The 21186-nt window shown below is 40.0% G+C and overlaps 3 protein-coding genes across 8 annotated transcripts in view; 2 read left to right on the top strand and 1 right to left on the bottom strand.

Moving 5' to 3' along the window:
- Positions 1 to 190: 190 nt before the first annotated feature.
- Positions 191 to 13067, top strand: man1b1b (mannosidase, alpha, class 1B, member 1b). 3 transcript variants are annotated; one of them, XM_017451954.3, is made up of 14 exons: positions 191 to 520; positions 1092 to 1207; positions 1434 to 1542; positions 1624 to 1733; positions 2641 to 2774; positions 3164 to 3249; positions 3369 to 3548; positions 4232 to 4380; positions 4620 to 4808; positions 6467 to 6657; positions 8694 to 8814; positions 9040 to 9234; positions 9616 to 9747; positions 10246 to 13067. In XM_017451954.3, the coding sequence occupies exons 2-14, from the start codon at positions 1112 to 1114 to the stop codon at positions 10450 to 10452; spliced, it is 1899 nt and encodes a 632-aa protein (XP_017307443.1). In that variant the 5' UTR covers positions 191 to 520; positions 1092 to 1111; the 3' UTR covers positions 10453 to 13067. The 3 variants fall into 3 exon arrangements, with proteins under 3 accessions (XP_017307443.1, XP_047005971.1, XP_047005972.1); XM_047150015.2 differs by having other exon boundaries at positions 1076 to 1207; XM_047150016.2 differs by having other exon boundaries at positions 192 to 520; positions 3372 to 3548.
- Positions 13065 to 21186, bottom strand: part of dpp7 (dipeptidyl-peptidase 7) — a 9028-nt gene continuing 906 nt past the window's right edge. The window contains exons 4-13 of the mRNA XM_017451958.3: positions 20747 to 20910; positions 19945 to 20080; positions 19754 to 19835; positions 19465 to 19631; positions 17689 to 17749; positions 17431 to 17549; positions 16129 to 16285; positions 14016 to 14080; positions 13772 to 13842; positions 13065 to 13585 (exon numbers count right to left, since the gene is read on the bottom strand). Of these exons, the coding sequence (XP_017307447.1) occupies positions 13483 to 13585; positions 13772 to 13842; positions 14016 to 14080; positions 16129 to 16285; positions 17431 to 17549; positions 17689 to 17749; positions 19465 to 19631; positions 19754 to 19835; positions 19945 to 20080; positions 20747 to 20910 (1125 nt within the window). The 3' untranslated portion in view covers positions 13065 to 13482. The remainder of the gene's footprint in view (positions 13586 to 13771; positions 13843 to 14015; positions 14081 to 16128; positions 16286 to 17430; positions 17550 to 17688; positions 17750 to 19464; positions 19632 to 19753; positions 19836 to 19944; positions 20081 to 20746; positions 20911 to 21186) is intronic.
- noxa1 (NADPH oxidase activator 1) overlaps positions 13605 to 21186 on the top strand; it is a 23391-nt gene continuing 15809 nt past the window's right edge. For 2 of the 4 annotated variants that reach the window (XM_017451955.3, XM_047150017.2), the window contains exon 1: positions 13605 to 13623. The gene's annotated coding sequence lies outside the window, so the exon portion shown is untranslated. The remainder of the gene's footprint in view (positions 13624 to 21186) is intronic. The other 2 variants (XM_017451957.3, XM_017451956.3) reach the window with 2 other exon arrangements.

The raw sequence follows: 21186 nt of genomic DNA, 5'->3' as shown, positions 1-21186 counted from the left end.
TGTGGAAATATTCTTAGGCGGAATCCTAAATCGCGTCCTCTTGCCTAAATAAGTGCACTACATAGTAAACAAACAGCTTTTTATACGATTTGTAGTGCGCGACAGTAGGGAGCCTTTTGAGATTCTGATTGCGGGTTCTGATTGGTCGTGGGTGTGGCTCCGCCCCCCTCGGGAATTTGTATCGTTGCCACTCGTGACAGCAGGTTCATGAGCTGAGAGAACGGTTTGGAAGCTACAGGTGTATGTTCCTGGGAGTTAAAGCCACGTCGGCGAAAGAAGAGTACCTTGAAGGACCGGGAAATGACGGAAGGGATGAATCATTCGTTTTTTTTAATGATGTAGCCGCTCTTTTTGAGATTGGTACAAATTTCATACTGGTTGTAAATCTTCGGCTGAATGGTAGAAATGGTCGCGGCGGAGTAGGCCTTTGTCATGCCTCGGACTCGCCTAAGAACGTAAGCGGAATAAGAGAGCTCTGGTCCGGGGAGACTCAGTGTCGTGGAAGCGTCTACTTCGAAAGGTAATGTAAGCTCACTATATATATATTTATATATTTTATTTTATTTTATTTTTTGCCGAAAACCAAAATTAAAAATTTTTACGGCTAGTTATGTAATAAGTAGGTACTTTATACCTATTTATTAGCTGAAAAGTTGTTTCTGGGGCATAGTTGTCAGAAACCGTTATACTATAGCTGGCTATATGGCATATGTACATTATACACAGTACAGCCAGAGTTTTTGCTCAGGTTCTTATCAAAGGGATGAGATCAGGACAGAATTGGTCTGTTTATTTATTCTGTGAGCAATATATGTCCATGTAACATTCGTTAAATTCATTTGACATAGATTAGTGTGCAAGATTTCCCCCCTGGAGCTCACTAACATCTGCTCATCTTTCACTCTGTTGACGAAATCGATGTGTGCGTGTGTGTGCGCGTGTGTGTGCGTGTTTAATCTGTCTAATAACTAACTGTGCATCCCCATGCATCCGCCTACCATCCACTCAGCCACGGTCATCATGAACTGACTCTAGATTTATACCAGGGTTGTCCTCATTTTGTTTTTCCTTACAGTCTGTTCTTTCTTCAGGGACGTACAGACCTAGAGACATGATCGCACCAGCCAGAAAGGATTTTGTGTCTGTAGCAGTAGATGAAAGTGGGGCTTATACGAATGGCAAACAGCGCAAGCAGTCATACTGGAGGGTGAGATTACATTTGAGTGAGATATTAAATGTTAACGCTTACTATTTATCCACTTACACTGTCGTCGAGATGTGCTTTAATTTTCCGGGATTTGTGCAACTGAAATAATACGTTGCGGTATTCATGAGTTGAAATGCATGATCTGGTTTTGCATCTCGCTCTGTGAGTCTGGTTTTGCATCTCGCTCTGAAATGCGCAAATTATCCTGTTTTGCATGTACGTGCAGAAATGGAAGCAGTTGCCCAGCCTGCAGCGCAGCCTTATCCTGTTTGTTCTGGTTCTGCTCCTGATCACTGGGATCATCCTTTACCCCGGTCTGGTGAAACGTTGGGGAGGTATGCATGGCTTTATTAAGCTTACTCTACCAGAAATGGATTTATCTGATTCATAACCGTTGATACACTCTTTTCTTTCAGTTCATTCGGACACAGTAGAAGGAAGGAACGATGGTGATGGGATGGGGATGCAAGCACCTATTGAGAGGAAGAGTGGAGGCAAAGTTGTTCTGCCTGTGCCCCCTTCAGAGGTTAGCGGGACCCAATTTGAGAGCGATGTGACCCTTTTTTTTTTTTTCCTACATGGCTGTTCATTGTTTGATGATTAACTTGATTTACAGTTTTAGAATAACAGGGTGCAAAGCTTTGGGCATCTTTAGGTCAAGATAATGAAACCGACGAAACAATTAATGCCATTTTTATATATATATATATATATATATATATATATATATATATATATATATATATATATATATATATATATATATATAAAACAGCTTCTGGTTATTTCTCTTCTGTTTTTTTGTGTCTGATTTTATTTTATTTTTTTTTACATTTTCTTTTAATGGTTTTTAATATTGGTAATCGAGAGGAAATTGATCACTTATAGCAAACTGCTTTAGAGTTTGAACATGTTTTGAATTTTTAATGCCTTAATGAGGCAAATTCAAATACCTCCAACTAGAGCATGCCAGCGGGGATGTAAATTTCTGAGCTCGTAAAATTTTTTTTAAAAAGATAACCATTAACTTACTCAATCAGTGTAAGATTTAAAACTTCAGATTTTCATACAAGTCCTAAAAGTAATTGGCTGAATGACACCCTGTCCAGGGTGTTCTGCACCTTGTGCCCCATGCCCCCTGGGATAGGCTCCAGGTTCCCCATGACCCAGTAAGGAAAAGCAGTGCAGGAAATGGATGGATGTTTTAGGTCATATTTATGCAGATATATAGAAAATTCTAAAGGGTTCACAAACTTTCAAGCACCACTGTAGTTGTGTGCTTGGTTGTATATTGTATGAAAATTCCTCAATATGCAACAGATGCGGTGTTGATGATTTGTAAAATAGAGACACACGTTTTATTTCCCTGCCATGAAAGCAACAGGGTGTGAACCGGTGCACTCACCTGAAGGTCTGTTTCTCTTCTTTAACAGAGAAAGGGCTCTCGTAAGCGAGGACCACCTGTCCTGCAGAACCGCTCCCAGAATAAAGGAAATGTCTCCGAGTCACGGGGAGTGGAGATGAAGAAGATGGTGGTGGAGGAGGATGGGAACAAGTCGCTAATCAGGTCTGGAACCGTTGAAGGTTTAACTTTACAAATGTACGAAAGAAATGAAAATTTATTTTGAAGTGCAGTTATACTATAGGTTTAGAGGCAGATGTTAAATTATTTCAATAAACATTTAAAATGTTTAACTATACATCAAATATTAACAGCGGCAACCTTTACACTGTTTGGTGTTATCCAACGTTTTTGTCCTATCCATGCCATGAGTTTATAAGCAGCAGTGGTGCTTCGCTGTGAGCGTAACTGACCAGTCTAAAAAGTGTCATCTCGCACTTTCTTTCTTTTTTTTTTTTTAAATAATTTTTGTTATATATATATATATATATATATATATATATATATATATATATATATATATGTATATGTATATGTATGTATGTCTCCTGTAGTTGGCGTGGTGCTGTGATCAAGGTGGATGAAGACACGGATACTAAGAAGAAAGAGGTGCTGCCTGAGGCTGAGGACTCCTCAGTAGGTCTGTGTTTCTGCTTTTTCACTTCCTGTTGTAAATATATATATATTTTTTTAAGTGCAGAGGTGCAGTATCTGTTTACTGTGGAACATTTCCCAGTGATGTTTTTCTCGTTTTGTTAGCAGCGAGCAGGCTAGAGGCAGTGAGGGAGGCTTTCCAACATGCTTGGAAAAGCTACAAAGACTTTGCCTGGGGTCATGATGAGCTCAAACCCATTTCAAAATCTTACACTGAGTGGTTTGGGCTGGGGCTAACTCTTGTTGATTCACTGGACACTATGTGGATCTTGGGGCTGAAAAAAGGTGAGTTTGTTCTCGTGGGGTAAAAGGAACATCTTAGCATTAGCATGATCAGGCTTCCCAGGTTTTCTTATATGGGTGTGCTGTTACTTATTCATATCTCCATTTGATCTTTTATTTTATTTACTTTTTTTTTTATTATATATATATATATATAATTATGTCTTGGTATTTAAATAAAACTATAGGAAATGTAAACCAGCAGTTGATTAAGGGCTGAATGTAGGTTAGAAACGTGGAAGCATAGGTTTGAAGAAGTCATTTGATTTTATCTCGTATCCACATCATTACTAATCTGTATTGGATGGTGGGGGGATAGTGATACACCAGCATGAAAATTTCTGGCTAAAAGTGGAACAAAAATTCAGGAAATGCTGGTTCAAAAAACAATGAAAAATTACACCAAAAATATTTTCGATAATCAGACACAGCTGAGATTTCTTAACATGGAATGAACGTTCCAAAATAATTTATAAATAACTATTTTCTACTAAGATATTAATGTGGTTTTACACAACCGCTTTTTTTTTTTTTCCTTTCATACTATATGCAACAAAATAATTGCATAAAGAACTTTTACCTGGGCTTTCACAATAGTGAAACGCTTCTAATTGCCTGGCCATGTGTCAACAAGATGTAGCAGTGATGTCAGCAACACTCTCGGCTAAATTCTCACCTTCTCACAGAGTTTGAGGAAGCCAGGCAGTGGGTGGCCACACATCTGTCCTTTGAGAAAAACGTGGACGTGAACCTGTTCGAGAGCACCATCCGCATATTGGGTAGCCTGCTCAGCACTTACCATCTGACCGGTGACGCATTGTTCCTGGAGAAAGCTGTGAGTGTGTCTTTGAGAGAGAGAAAGTCTGCCGTATGTGTATCACATTACTGTACCAAGAGCCTCCTCCACTCCTTCTGTTAGCACATGTTCAATTTCCATTCCTCCTCTTAGCCAAGCGTCAACTTGTGGAATTTTAAAAAAAAAAAGAAAAAAAAGTGTATTTTAGTCATTTTAAAGCCTCTGATCTGAGTCTGCTAATGCTGTTGATGTTTTTGATTCCGTGAACGATCGTGCAGAAAGACATCGGCTCCAGGTTGATGCCCGCCTTCAACACGCCGTCAAAGATCCCGTACTCGGACGTGAACATTGGAAGTGGTGTGGCTCATCCACCACGCTGGACCTCCGATAGCACTGTCGCTGAGGTGACCACCATCCAGCTGGAGTTCCGCGAGCTCAGCCGACTCACTGGAGACTCCAAATATCAGGTGGACCTGTGTGTGTGTGTGTGTGTGTGTGTGTGTGTGTGTGTGTGTGTGTGTGTGTATACAGTTGCATTCAGAATTATTCAACCCTCATTGCAAATCAGGTTTATTGTCAAAATGTACAGACTTCCAGATGTTTGCAATGAACGAATCAAACAAAAGCAATTGAAATAGTTCAACACAACGTATGCTTCAAGTGGTTTCCCCAAATTCAACTGAAAATACAACTTATAATGACTTCTCCAGTTTCAAAATTATTCAACGCACTGAATAGAATCCCTCACGACAGCACAAATATGCAAAACAGGTGTGGTCTCAAGCACACCTGATGCAACTAATTAAGGTTCTCATTATTTGCAGCAGGTGTGCTTGAGCTAGAACACATGAAATACCTGAACTGGTTGGGGCAGAAAATAAATGAAATGCCTAGACAGGGCAGAAAAAGGAAGATCAGTGGTATGTCTCGAGGAAGAGGAATTAAGAAAGAATACTCTGTACACAGTCAAGCATGGTGGAGGCTCGGTGATGCACTGGGGCTGCATTGTATACTCTGGCACTGGAAACCTGCATCCTATGGAAAGCGAGATGGATTCATTGAAGTATCAGGAAATCCTAGGAGAAAAAGTCATGCCATCTGTGAGGAAGCTGAAGCTTGGGCATCATCGGACCTTCCAACAGGACAACGATCCCAAGCATACTTCACATTCCACCAAGGCTTGATTGCAGAAGAAGTCCTGGAAGATTCTACAGGGCCATCACACTCACCTGACTTGAACCCCATCGAAGATCTCTGGAGGGATTTGAAGAAGGCTGTTGCAGCACACAAACCCAAGAATATTTCTGAACTGGGGGCCATTGCTCATGAGGAATGGGCTAAGATTCCTCAGGAACGCTTCTAGAAGCTCTGCATCTCTTTTACAGCAGGTCATAACAGCAAAAGGACGCTCTACTAAGTACTAAAGACACTTGCCATGAAGGGGTTGAATAATTTTGGAACTGGAGAAGTCATTATAAGTTGCATTTTCAGTTGAATTTGGGGAAACCACTTGAAGCATTCGTTGTGTTGAACTATTTCAATTGCTTTTGTTTGATTTGTTCATTGCAAACAGCTGAAAGTCTGTACATTTTGACAATAAACCTGATTTGCAATGAGGGTTGAATAATTTTCATTGCAACTCTGTGTGTGTAATTAATTATTTCATCGGCTAATCGTACAATATATGGACCTGACCTCGGTATTGCCCATTCTGTTTACAGGCATGTTTATTTACATAAGAATTAATGTCGCCATACAGACTTAATATAAATCCATAATGAACTTTTTCACACTAACTGTTGTTACCCAGATGAGGATGGGTTCCCTTCTGAGTCGGGTTCCTCTCAAGGTTTCTTCCTCTTAAAACATCTTAGGGAGTTTTTCCTTGCCACCGTCGCCACTCAGTGGCTTGCTCAGTTGGGATAAATTCGCACCTTTAATATCTGTATACCATGTTGATATTTCTGTAAAGCTGCTTTGAGACAATGTCTATTGTAAAAAGCGCTATACAAATAAAATTGAATTGAATTGAATTGAATGTCACCATGTCAGTAACTTGGAGAATAACAACATGAACAAAACATGTACAAGTGCTTTACATGAATTCTTTTCTTTGTCTGACTAGGATGTAGTAATGGAGGTAATGAAGCAGGTGCACAAACTAGGAGGGAAGCAGGATGGCCTGGTGCCCATGTTCATCAACACCAACAGCGGGCAGTTCACTCACCTGGGCGTGTACACTTTGGGTGCCAGGGCTGACAGCTACTATGAATACCTGCTGAAACAGTGGATCCAAGGTGGCAAGATGGAGATGGAGTGAGTCAGCTCAGTGTGTGTGTGTGGATGTGTGTGTGTGTGTGTGTGTGGATGTGTGTGTGTGTGTGTGTGTGTGTGTGTGTGTGCGCGTGTTCCCAGCAGGTACCATAAATCTCTATTACGCAACATGCTCACAGATTTGACAGCTCCCGTTCCCTCTTGCTGTTTGATACTCGTCTAACTCTCGACATTTCAGAGTGTGATTAAACTGCATGGTGCCTCTTTGCCCTGCTGCATCAAGCGCTGTTGGGTAACACTTTCCCTGAAGAGCTGTGTTTGTGGTTGTGTGTGAATACAACTTTAAATATTCATAGCTAGTTGAGTGAGAGTGGTTTAATCTTTAGGTGCAGATGTGGTTAAAAGTAAGGGCATTAATTTTTCATTCCCTGTACCTGGGCATCATTTGCACAGCCTTTCCAAGCTATTGTGATCTTGGCAGTGATGTGGTTTATGATCATGGCAGTGTTTTATTTATTTATATCTTATGTATAGAGAAGTGGAAACTGTGCAGATGTTTTTCTTTTTCCTGTTTTTGAATCTGCTCCTCCCTGCAACACATTAGTGGCGCAACAACAGCAATCATGACCTTGACACCCATACGACATTGGCTAGCACGATAGCAGCAGAAATAACTGACAGCATATCTGATGATCATGCATAAAAGCAAATAGAAATGAAAACATGCATAGCATATGAATATTTGTTCAGCTACTGTACCAGAATTGTAACCACTGGCAAGTGGCTGTGATGAAAGGGGAATAAAACACGTTGTAGCATGCGACGTGTTGAACTTCGCCCCAAGTTCGGCTCAGCTTTTGTTTTTTTTTTTTGTTGTTGTTGTTGTTGTTGTTGTTGTTGTTGTTGTTGTTGTTTTTTAAGCCAGTTGCGTTAAGCACAGTTAATCACCTGTGCATAGATTAAAGCTAAGTCTAGTTTAGTGATGCTGGCTTAATTACAGCGCACACATTACTACAGAACATGGTTACAAACTATATGACTTGAGAATGGCCAGAACTACAGTAGTGCTTGAAAGAATTTTCTCTCTCGCTGCATAAATATGACCTAAAACATAGGTTAAGACATGGGTCCTAAAAGTAGACAAAGAGAACCCAGTTAAACAAATGAGACAAACATATTATACTTGAGTCATTTATTCATTGAGGAAAATGATCCAATATTACATATATGTGAGTGGCAAAAGTATGTGAACCTCTAGGATTAACAGTTCATTTGAGGGTGAAAATAGAGTTAGGTGTCAGGTGTTTTATTTAAAAAACAGCGATCTATCAGAGTCTGATCTTCACAACACCTGTTTGTGGATGTGTATCATGGCATGAACAAAGGAGATTTTTGAGGACCTCAGAAAAAGAGTTGTTGAAGCTCATCGTGCTGGAAAAGTTTATAAAACCATCACTAAAGAGTTTGGACTCCACCAATCCACAATCAGACAGATTGTGTACACATGGAGGAAATTCAAGACCATCGTTACCCTCCCCAAGAGTGCAGACCAACAAGGATCACTCCTTATAAGAAAAAGAGAGTAATATACAAAATTATTAATAGTTTGGCACTGTAATTCACCTAAAATTTTGAGTAAAGGGCTAATTGATTCTGCCAGTACTTTAAAATGGTTCAAAAAAAGAAAGAAAGAAAGAAAAGTACATGACATCTTAGTATTTGTAATTTAAAACTGAGGTAACATGGGTTAATATGGAATAGCCTTTCCTATAATTCATTCATTTATTTGCCTACCCACGTGTTAGAGACAGGCTGTCGTTAGGTATGTTAACATGAACTGCGTCTTAACATTGAATGAGCTGCAGCACTCCTATAGAAAAAATAACCTCTGCCTATTATTTATATATTTATTCCCCCCCCCCCCCCTTTTTTCTCCCCCTAGACTGTATTATTTTTAGTCTGTGCGTCAGTGCCTTTTCAGTATCTGGCATCCTGTACAACCATGTAACACATTCCTGAAAATGAACTGTCAGATGCTGGTGTGTTTACATTGTTGTTGTTGTTGTTTATGTATCCAGGTTGTTGGAGGACTACATGCAGGCGGTAGAGGGGATTCAAAAGAACCTGCTGAAGAAGTCTTCTCCTCTTGGCCTTACGTTTGTAGGAGAGCTGTCTCACGGACGCTTCAGCCCCAAGATGGTAAATGGGACTCCTCTGTCTAAAGGGAACTCGACATGTAAATGAAGTTTCTAATTCTGCATCTAATTTTAAACGTTCCCTGTGAGTCAGACTTGTATGAGCGTCTTTCTGTTCACAGCCCATTTCAGTTGCGTTCAATGGAGGAGATTAAAGAGGCCTCTTATAGAAGCTGGCTTCAATAGAGCGTTTATTGTGTCTTGCTCTCTGCCCTCTTCTTTCCCTCAGGATCATTTAGTGTGCTTCCTGCCTGGCACGCTGGCCCTGGGGGCGCACAACGGCCTGCCCGCCGAGCACATGGAGCTAGCAAAGCAGCTGATGGAGACCTGCTACCAGATGTACGCACAGATGGAGACGGGCCTGAGTCCTGAGATCGTGCACTTCAACATGCAAGCGGACAGCACACAGGATGTGGATGTTAAAGTGAGCTGGATTTAGAGCTTAAAAAAAAGAACTTACTTGCTGTATTTTTAACACCGCACACAATATTCAAATCACAGCACTTTTATTGTCCAGGCTAAAGAACAAAGCAAATAGCAACATCTCTTAGTAATGATGTGTGTGTTTAATTCAGTGCTCAGAGCCAGTATGGGTTGTAAACACAACTGATTTTCAGCTCTCGTACTGCCTAGGGGTTTATTTCTGCTTCAGTCTTAGCACGCAGTGAAACTCGTTTCTGTTCATGAAAGTCATAATAAAATGTAAAAAAAATTTTGTAAAGATGCTGAGTGAACATTTTGTGCTTATTTATTGTAGAATTGATGGATTAAATTAAAGTGCCCTTCTACTCTACCCTATCCACAGCCTGCAGACAGACACAACCTGTTAAGGCCAGAAACCGTGGAAAGCCTTTTCTACCTGTACCAGTTCACCAAGGACAAGAAATACCAGACCTGGGGTTGGGAGATCTTTCAAAACTTCAATAAATACACCAGGGTAGGACAAGAAATAGCAGCTGAAATTTTATTGTATTTTTGTGTGTGTGTGTGTGTGTGTGTGTGTGTGTGTGTGTGTGTGTGTGTGTTTGTGTTTGGTATCTTATCGTACACAGTAGAATATTACAGTCTCGTATGCTCAAGTTTCACACTCGTGTTGGCCGGCAGCCAGAGCTCGGAGCTGTGTGAGAGTCTGGCTCCAGTTTCTCGGGCACGGATCTACTCGAAATGTTTCAGATGCTTTGATTCAGCACTTGTCTCCTTTTGCATAAACATTGAGCTGATCTTTTATAGCCCACTGTTGCTTTTTTCTTTAAAAAAAATTAATAAAATAAAAAAATACACTAAGGCCATGGTTCTCAAAGTGGCATCTGTGAAGTACAACAAGGGGGTCCACGATTTTTAAAAATTGTTACAGGGTCTAAGGGGTACACACAATGTTGTGCTATAGACATGTACAGTTTTGTCCTGCAGTTCTGACTCTAGCATGTGTTCTTAGGTCGATACCGGTGGTTACACCTCCATCAATAATGTGCGAGACCCGAAGTCTCCCAGTCCACGTGACAAGATGGAGAGCTTCTTCCTGGCCGAGACACTCAAATACTTCTACCTGCTGTTTTCAGACAACTCGGACCTTATTAACCTGGACACGTACATCTTCAACACAGAGGCCCATCCTTTGCCCATATGGCCAAAGGCTGAGTGATTGACTCGGGGGCGCTCTCTCTCTCTCTCTCTCTCTCTCTCTCTCTCTCTCTCTCTCTCTCTCTCTCTCTCTCACACACTTCTCTCAGGGCTTTACAGAAAGACTTCTCAGTTCCTTTGCTATCTAAACTGCCTTGTTTCTTTTTCCTATTTGGGGAACAAGAATCATTTCGTATTTAATTAGCGACAATTTCTACAAGTGTTTTATTAAAGTCACGTGATACATTTAGAGATCAGAATACAGACTGCCAGAAGCGGCGTGCTTCTTTTATCCCAGCGTAAATCTCATCTTTGCACTCTACACAATTTCATTAGTGCTGAATGAGAACAAATCCAATTCTCTATGCTGTGGATTATCAATCATATCCAGCATGACCGTGCTGAACTCCTCATCCTCCATCATCAGAGAAGGAGGCTTCAGAGTTGACTGTGACACACGATAATAGCCTGATCGCCACAGCACCGTCGAGCACAATGAGAGACGAAGGGAAACAGGCACGAATTACACTGTTGCCAGTCACTCTGTTCTTTAACCGTTTAAATAGGTAAAGTCCAAGAGTCGAATTCACTTTCTAACTGTGAACCTTTTTGTACAGACTGTGAGCACTTTATGGCGTCCCAAATCCCCTTTTGTGATCAAATCTGTCCTGTTTTTTTTTTCTTCCCCCGCAGTGTTCCACGTTGAGTTTTTATCCCTTAAAAGGAAAACGTTTGTGTTATATTTTATATATACTATATATTTTTTCCTTGCTGACTTGATGAGCACAGCCATCACTGCCATTCCTGTATATAGGGAAAGTAATGTTATATCTTGGTGATGTAAGTTCCCCCCCCTTACCCGTGCTGTATTTTAAAATACTACCTGATAATGATTACATAGACGTCTATGTGATAGTTTACACCTAAAACATGGACCAGTAAATTCGTCGCTAAACTTTGAACAAAATATTTGCGAGTAACTTCCTTATTTCATTGTTGCTTTGTGGTTTTAAATTCTTATTTCAGTAAATCCTGCGATGATTATCCCCGCCTCCCAAGCAACAATCGGCTGCCAGTCGTTGCTGTTTCAAAGCCATATGAAGTTACGGAGCGAGATTGTGAAAAAATGAGCGAATTCTTCACTGGGCGTACCAAGTAATAATAAAATAGTCTGTCAGTTTAATTCTGGCTTAAATTTGCTTATACCAGAGTGCTGTTGAAGTCTCTAATCTGATTGGTTAGGAGGTGTTGTGTCATTTCTATAACTGTAGCTCGCAGTAGATTTCAAAGCACATCACAAGTTCGTACTGATGCACTCGATCGAATACGTTATTGTTTCTATAGTAACAACTAACACCGATTATGTGGAGCATCCGCCATACAAGTCGAAGACCAATAATCTGCAGAGTAAAATGTGTTCTTTTAAACAAAGAAAAAAAAACCACGAGTCATGTTAATGAAACAGTGACGTTTTCTGGAAGGAGTCTCCAGATGGATTTTTTTATTGATCTTTTTAGACATGAAAAAGTCTACAGGATGGAGGGCTTTGCCTTTTCATGGTAATGTAGTATAAGCTGCCTTTTTTTCTTTTGGTCCTGTTAATCAGTGCATCACACCATTTGATAGTTCTAGGAAAATAAATCATTTATTCCATTTATCAGGCGTCGTTAGCGTGGTCTTCATCTAACGTAACCTCTGTGATAGCACATCGCCTCATTCGTATGATGACATATTAGACCGTGTTGGGTTTAATAACTGTATCTCCCTCGTTACGGCTGATTCAATAGACATTGCTTACGTCTGACGTAGAGCTCAGCCATGAAGCGCCGAAATTTGTGAATCGTGTGTTGTTCTGCTTGTGCCTTTTGAATCTTTACGGAGCAATGATAATGAAGTATATTTTGATTCCTGAGACTGATGTTTTGTATTGAAACGTCACACATCCCATGAATACGGCTGTGGTTTTGTATTAGTGTTTACAGATTTGTTGTAGATACTGGGAAATCAGTGTTTTTTTGGGGTGGTTTTTTTTTTTTTTTTTTTTTGCTTATTTATGATAGATTTTGTAATGATTAAAGTTAAATCACTGATAAATGAAACCAGCTCACATGCATTTTGTAATAATGTGTTAAAATATACAAATGGCTAATGTTCATATTTTACATATACAGTTAAGGGCTTTGTATGTATATATTTTTTTCCCTCCCCGGTGATGAATGTGTACGTTTCTTAAATTATCATTGTCCTTCTAGAGATTGACCAAAGACAGCGCTGTTCAAAAAGAAGACCTGAATTAAAACATTTTTTTTCATAAGTGATGCTGAAAGAAGCAAATAATTCAAATGCGTGTTCAATGCTGATATTGTTATATATATATATATATATATATATATATATATATATATATATATATATATATATATATATATATATATATATATATATATATATATATATATATATATATAAATAATATAAAAATATATATATATAAAAAGTGATGTAAAATCAGTTGGAATCTGTCATGGTTGACCGCTTTAAGAGTTTTTGGAAAATGTGTGTAATGTGAGGTTGTGCAAAAGAAAAGCATTCTTCAATAAACAGTTTTGTAATCTCTTACAAAAGAGATGCAAATGAGTTGAGTTTGAATTTTATTTGAATCTTTTTGTTTAAAAACAAAAAACAAGCAGCAATAATTACAAGTAAAAGGAGTTTGCAGTGAAATTCACTACAATTCATCAATCACAATTTAAAACGTCTTCCCTTTCTCCTGAATCATTTATGGAAACGACTTATGCCTGAGAAGTTGGCTGCTTTTTTTTCTTTTTTTTTTTGTTTTTTTTTTTTTAATGGACATAGCCACAACTGAGCAACTGTCCTGACTGCTGGAGCTGATTTCAGGGTTTGGGATGGGGGGAGGGAGTAGAGGGACCAGCCTGACTCATTGCATGGTAACATTTGCCAATCACAGTATTTAAGGTATCGTTGAAATTTTGCTTACTATATAATGTGGAGCTTTAAAATGTCCAAACTGCACCTTTTGAAAAGATTTTTAGAGCATCTTTTCTCTTGCAGCTTTCACCCACTGTGCGATGATGGTGGCCTCCTGCTGCCGCGCCTTTATCACTGATGCAGGATCATATTCGGTAGAAGCCCTGCCAAACACGACAGTCATGTGATTCCATAAACATAGGTGAGTGCAGGTGTGTGTGCTGTTAAAGCTATTACCATGTAACGAAGACACGGTTTAGCGTATTACATCAGTTACATGTTATAAAAATTGGTCATTATTCAAGTTACATCAAATAACTTAAGTGGAGATGACATTACTGGAGATTCACCTTAAATCCAGATGATGTGCTCCATCTTCTATGTTGATTGCAATTAAAGACTCACTAAGTGACTTTCTGATCTGGAAGAGAAAAATATAAATAAGCCTCCAATTATCATCTCAGCTGAAGATTCTGGAGTGTGTTTGTGTGTGTGTGTGTGTGTGTGTGTGTGTGTGTGTGTGTGTGTATAAAGAATCAGTAATTACATGTTGGAAAAAGAATTTTAGGAAGTGGGTGTGGTCTCTGAGCTTACCCCTCCGTTAGCCCACGGGTCCAGATCACCGTTGGAGAAGATAATATTGCTGGCTGTTGAAAGAGCTGGAAAGAAATATGCGCAATATGATATCAATATTGTGACAACACATTTTTCAGAAGTCTCAGTATTATATTTTTATAATAATTTTTTTAAAGCAGTAATTACATTCTCTGTTTGGAAGCTGAAAGTGAGGTTTAAACATTTCATTTCAAATTTAAGGTTCAGTAAAAGTAATGAAGTTCAAGTTCTGTTTTGTCAAAATGTCACTTCTGACTCGAAGATATTAAAATGAAATCTAAACTGAAGATTTGGAATTTTCAGGGGGTTTTTGTCCAAATGTAAAAAGTGCATATGTTAGAAGCGCAGAACATTGTAATGCCACCGAATTTATGTGTGTGGTTTTACACAAACAGCTGTTTAAATTGAAGAGGGATGGAGATCTATCCTGTTAGTGGTTTTAATGTTATGACCGATGTACTCACGAAGCGAATAACACTGATTATCTCGTTACAATGGGACCTGTCAGGCGGTGGGATATATTAGGCAGTACGTGAACAGACGGTTCTCTAAGTTGATATGTTGGAAGCAGGGAAAATGGGCGCGCGTAGGGATCTGAGTGACTTGGACAAGAGCCAAATTTTGATGACTAGACGACTAGGTTGGAGCGTCTCGAAAAACAGCAGGACCTGTGGGGTGTTCCTGGTATGCGGTAGTTAGTATGGTGCAGGATGATGCAACACTGCAGAAACTGTTCTGGAACGGTTTGAGAAACATGACGGAGTTCAAGGTGTTGACTCGGCCTCCAGATTCCCCAGATGTCGAGCCGATCGAGCATCTGTGCGATGTGCTGGACAAACAAGTCTGATCCATGGAGGCCCCACCTCTCAACTTACAGGACTTAAAAGGATCTGCTGCTAATGTCATGGTACCAGATACCACAGCACGCCTTCAGAGGTCTAGTGGAGTCCATGCCTTGATTTTTCGGCACCACAAGGGGGACCTACACAATATTAGGCAGGTGGTTGCCTGATGTCATGGTTGATCTGTGTGTGTGTGTGTGTGTGTGTGTGTGTGTGTGTGTGTGTGTGTGTGTCTTCTTATATAATCAGAGGACTGAAAACATGAATAGTATTTTAAAAATTATATCCTAAAAAACTTTGTACAGGTAAAAGGACAAAAAGTCAAAGCTGCGACTACTATATGTAGATTTTACAAAAAATCTACGTAATCATTTTTACTATATGTAGATTTTATCCAAGTAACATAGCTAAAAGTGTGACAGGATATAAACAACAATGCAAGAGATTCAAGTAAAGGTTTTTTTTCACAACATTAAGATGTATGTGTGTAAAACTTCACATTTATTCAGGATCCTCTGCGTACATGTACCGATTTCTGTCAGCTAGAACCTAGCCCAAGTTATAAATTAACTTCCTGCATTTCAGTTTAAAATATATTCCTGACAGTCTTGTATGAAAATGATACAGGCACACGAAGTGTAAAGCCTTAGTCAATTCATATTACAATTCATTAACTCATTCCCTGTTTTTCTGGTGCGTCCCTTTCTTGGAGCTTGCCTTAATCTTAAAAACACCGTGTTGATATAGAAACAAGTCTGGAAATCTGAGCCCTCTGCTGCCTGTTCGCTAAACTGCATTCACAATAAACACGGACATCCCTTTGTGTTGAAACTTCATATGCGTTGCCTTTTTAACCTCACTCGTATATTCAGGGTCCTACATTACTTTTGTTACATCACTAAGCTTTGGATTATTGCTTTCTAGCACACTAAAGGCCGTCATTGCGCACTTCGAGAAAAATGAGTACTAAACTGTACCTTTCCTTGTCACCCTTTGATTTTGTACCTTTTAATAGGTATATTTCACCTAGAAATGTGGCTATAGTGTACCTTTTTAAAAAATATTTATGGTGCATAAGTGAACCATAATTACGTTTTAGGTACGTACACTTTTAAATAAAAAATAAAAAAACCTTTCTAGGTCAAAGATGAACACTAAAATGTACAAAAAGGTGCACACTTGTTACAACCCCAGCCACAAAGAAAGGGATTTGAATATATGTAAATGTGGCGAGTGTGTTTGATGCTCACCATCACCCCAGTACTGGGTTTTGAGCCAGCCTGGCCGTGGCAGCACCGCCCATTGCTTGGCACAGTACTCCTGTCTCATACTTTGTGTAAAGGGCATGGGGGGAAACATGTCCGTAACGTTGTTGCTCTCGAAGCACATCTCGATCTCCGTGCATGCCTGGTCAACATAAACAACATGGTTGGTGGCATAGTTCCTACAGGCCCCTCTGAAAGTATTGGAACAGCAAGGCCAAATGCTATTGTTTTTGTGAGATCAAAAGATGAATGATCAGAATTTCATCTCCTATGTCCTCGTATTTACATCTAGATGTGTTAAATAACTTAGAACATGGGTGGGTTCAAACAAAAGGTGCCATTTTTTCAAGTGATCACAAATATTGGAAGATGTGACTGATGGGTGTTTCTTGCTGCCCAGGTGTGCCGTGTTAAATTGATCGTTTTAAAGAATTAATAGCCCTGAACGTCTACGTTTGGTTTGAGCCCTAGGCTTCACCTGTAAAGACTGCATTTGTTGTTAAAAAGGATAAACCAACACGAAGACCAGAGAGCTGTCTGTGGGAGAAAAGCAAGCCATTTTGAAGCTGAGAAAAGACTGAAAATCTATTAGTGCCATTGCACAAGCATTGGATATAGAAAATAGAACAATTTGGAATGTCATGGAACAGGTAGGCCAAGGGAAACCGTTGATGACGAACATTTTGAGAGCTGTAAAGAAAACCCCAAAAAGAACAGTTAATGACCTCACCAACAACCTTCGCAGGGCAGGGGTAAAGGTATCACAAATCGACCATTCGACGAACACTTCGAAATCAGAAATAGAGTCCATACCACAAGGATTGGAACTCGCCAAGAAGTACAGAGATGAGCTACCAAAGTGTGAAGAAAGTAAGGATCTGCTCATGATCCAAAACATAGAAGCTCATCAGTCAAGCATGGTGGAGGTAGTGTCATGGTGGAGGTAGTGTCATGGCTTGGGCTTGCATGGCTGCTTCTGGGCTAATCTATACTGATGATGTAACTCATGATGGTAGCAGCAGAATGAATTATAGCAGCAAGTATAAGTAAATGAAAGCTGAAATTGTGATCCATCATCCCATTCAACTTCTGATCTCAAACCCAGATGTATTCAGTGTATTGGCCTTGTTGTTACAATACTTTCAGGAGGGACTGTGCATCTTAAACAAAACTGGAACAAACGAGCTGCATTAAAGGGATTGGGGCACAAATAAATGATCATTTTTAAAGGATATGTACAGACAAGTCTCTTACTTACGAGACATACTTGTATTAAAAGTTAAGCACCTGATAGTCCCATGCGTAGCTGTTGAAGCCGAGGCCACAGCCTGTAGGATCTGCGCACTCTACATACAGCGAGTAAAGGTCAAAACATGTCTCCTTCCCTGTAGAGTTGTACACAATACCTAAAAGGAGGGACACACACACATCAGTTAATGACAAATCTAAACTCAAACTGAACTGTATTTTTTTCTCTCCTCAATGTTCACAGCTGCTTAGGGAATCAGAAGAGAACTCGGGTTTCCTAAAGGGCAGCTTCCTCACCCACGGTGTCTCTAAGTGCGGACAGCACTTCAGTTCCATTCAGCATCACCTCACACGCCACCTACAGCACAGAAAGAAACATGCAACTAATTCATGTCCAAATCCATCCTCTGATTGCAGAGTAACTGAAAGTCAGTACGTACGTACATACACACACTACCCTTCAAAAGTTTACACACTCGTTCTTTATTATTTATTTTTTCCCCACATTTTAGAATAATAATAATGTAATCAAAACTCTGGAGTAACACAAATGGAACTATGTTTGATAAATCCTAAATAATTTTATATTTATATACTTCAACGTAGACACACTTTTTGCCTAGAAATTCCGGAAATGTATTCTTGGCATTTTCTCACCCGGTTTCTTGAGGAATTTCCCGGAGATGATTTTTAAACAGGATTAAAAGGAGTTCACACCTACGCTGGACTCTTATCGGCTGCTTTTCGGAATATTTGGACTCCCAAGTCGTCCATTTAAAAAAAAAAAATTGTAAATAAAATGTTATTCATTTCTTTCATTAGAAAACTGTTGCCACAATTCTATTTTTGTCTACAACTCCGATTTCAAACATTTAAATCCTACACCTTCAGATCGAAAGATCATGAGAAACATTTCAGTCGAGTGTCTCCAAACTTTTGACGGGTAGTGTGTGTGTGTACACACGTATGAATCACATCTGGACAGTAAGTAGTGCTGCCACAGAGAGAGTAACATTCTCACACACGGCAAAAAAGCGACCAGAGCCTGCTCATTTTCAACGTGAGCTGGCGACTTCCGCCAACAGGAGCGGCAGCAACCATCGGCGACTAGCTGCGACAAAATTGAGAAAAGTTTGGAGCGACTTGGTGCAGCGACTACCAATGGGAGTGAAAACAGTAGAGCGCGTGTGATCGATGATCCGCCATGATGCCTGCGAGTCTGAATTGTTTCGCAGACCCAGACAGTCCGGCGCTTGCACTTTCGCCACAGATTGATAGCCGCAATGGCAAAGAGCTCAAACTCATAGTATATAATGCGCATATACAGTGGTGAATTTTATATACAAACGCTCTCCTTCCGAAGTGTTCAATTTTGGCAGCAAGAAAACTTGATTTGTCGTCAATAGTGGAATGCTAGTTGCGCCACCCGCTGATGAATGTTACTATGGCACCCAGAAGTAATGCTTACTGGCGACTTCATGGTGCAGCGGCTGGTGACTTGCAACGATAAAATTGCTGTATTTGTAAACGTTCTTTAAGAGCGTGTTCACGTCACGTTCATGAATTATAGTAATTTAAAGCAAACGATCTTTGTCACACTCACTAATTACCACTTGGATGTCTTCTAGAGGCTTTAACTTACCAGTGTGTGACATCACAGTATAAACTGGGGGTGTAAACCTCAGGCTTCCACACTATACTATAGATTCGATTTCATTGTGTTAACAGTACACAAAAAATCCACATCACTGGTTTCCTATACCAGCATGCCATCATTCCTTACATGGCACGTTGTAAGCCTTCCGACACAGAAATCTGCCAACACAATTAAACTCAAACTAAATGAATATTATGTGCATTTTACATCTAGATTTCTTTATATAGTTATCCTTTGTATAGTTTTCCTATACAGTAGACTGAAACAGCATTGATCTGCATTCTTTACATATTTGGGAAGCAGAGAGAGGAATATTGTCATGTTGTGATGAACCACACCCTTTAATGCCCCACAGTCTGGTAGTTTTGTCTCTTGTGGAATGTTCAAGGAAAAATGTGAAGGACATAATGTTGTACCTTAACAGGGAAAGCAGGCATTTTTGACATGAAGCTGGTGTCGTAAGGGTAGTCCATCATAGCCAGTAACGTAAAGGCGTTGCGCAGGAAACCGTTCAGCTGGTGGAGGTCCATATCCGAGGATGGAGTCTTACACAGCGAGAAAGCCGACTGGATACGGGCATAGTCTAGAGTTTCACCAAAAAAAAAAAAAAAAAGACGGGGAGAAAAGGGGCTTGTTTTAATAAACAGGTTTTACCAATTGACGGTGTTTTATAGTCTAATATCCTGAGCATTTCCAAATAATGACCTTGTTGTTGTGCCAAAGTCTGAAGCTTCTGGAAAGCTGCTTTCACGGAGTCTTTACATTCCGGCTTATAATTCTGAAAATCCTGCACATAATTTGGTAAATTACTCAAAATAAAACTGAGTAAGTAAACAATTATCCAGCACAGTAACGTTAAACGGCAACGTTTTTACGAGTATAACAATTTAACTTACAGCCGTAACATCTCGGAAGAACTGCCCAGAGTCGCCCAGTCCTGCTGTAGATAAGATCGGAGCACTGGCAGCTAAAGCCCCAGCTACAATATTGGGATACCGTGTTCTCATATACACACTCAACATGCCGCCATAACTAGAAGTGCAGAAATGAACATTAGATCGTGGTTAGTTTTGGTCTACAGCATTACAGATTCAATGAGAATGCATACAAAAGCCAGTATGGAACTGATGGAAGCCATACACAATGTCAACCTCACCATGGATAAATAAAGTAGTGTGAAAAGAAAAGGAACAATGAGACTTAGGAATTATACAGACTGATTGTTGAAATTAGTTCCGACTCTGATTTTTGGATTGCTGACTATTTACCCTATTCATGTGGGCACAAACCATTACACTCAACTGTAAATTGAGATCATCTATCATCTATCCAAGGGAACTCTGGGTACGAGGCAGGGGACAGCCTGGATGGGGGGCCAGCCCATCGCAGGACACGGACACACAACAATTTGGAAATGCCAATCAGCCTATGACGCATGTCTTTAGACTGGGGGAGGAAACCAGAGTACTTGGAGGAAGCACAGGGAGAAAATGCAAACTCCACACACACAGGTTGGAGGCGGGAATCAAACCATCAACCATGGACATGCAAGGCAAACATGCTAACCACTAAGCCCCCCTCAACTGATGTCAAACTTCATACAAAAACTGGTTGCAAGTCAACTTTCTATATCTGTGCCCATGTTTTTGCATAGAACTGAAACAGCTCCAGCTGTGTGCAGATACAAACGCGTCTTACCTCCCACCAAAAACAATGACGGGGCATTTCTGAGCTCCCAGTTCCTCCTTTAGCTCCGTGATCATGACTGCATAGTCGGCTAAAGCCTGCTCCACGGTCAGGAGCCCGACGTTTTCAATGTTGAAGGACTCTTGGCCAAAGGGTAGAGATTTCCCATAATATCTCTAGAATTGGAATAACAATGTAGATATTTCGATAATATAAAACACAATCAGAAGATAGTAGTGTTGTTTTCATGTACGAGTCGAAAATAGTCCCGAACAGTACAGGTCAATTTCTTATACACACCTACCTTGTAAACTGTAATTGACATTCTATCAGCTAAAGCACTTTGAACAGTATGTATGCAACACAGTCTGTTAAGCACAATGTCTCATTCCACCATATGGACCATCACAGGACCTGATACGAGTGTATCAGCATTAGTGAGCTTTTCTGAA

This window comes from Ictalurus punctatus, chromosome 22, assembly GCF_001660625.3.
Source record: "Ictalurus punctatus breed USDA103 chromosome 22, Coco_2.0, whole genome shotgun sequence".
Taxonomy (NCBI): Eukaryota; Metazoa; Chordata; class Actinopteri; order Siluriformes; family Ictaluridae; genus Ictalurus; species Ictalurus punctatus.
This window is presented reverse-complemented; position numbering and strand designations above follow the sequence as displayed.

Excerpts from the sequence above, each read along its gene's own strand:
- man1b1b (XM_017451954.3), top strand. The coding sequence starts at position 1,112 with ATGATCGCACCAGCCAGAAAGGATTTTGTGTCTGTAGCAGTAGATGAA. Across the intron at positions 1,543-1,623 it reads TCTGGTGAAACGTTGGGGAG|TTCATTCGGACACAGTAGAA; the intron begins GTATGCATGGCT and ends CTTTTCTTTCAG. Across the intron at positions 9,748-10,245 it reads ACTTCAATAAATACACCAGG|GTCGATACCGGTGGTTACAC; the intron begins GTAGGACAAGAA and ends ATGTGTTCTTAG.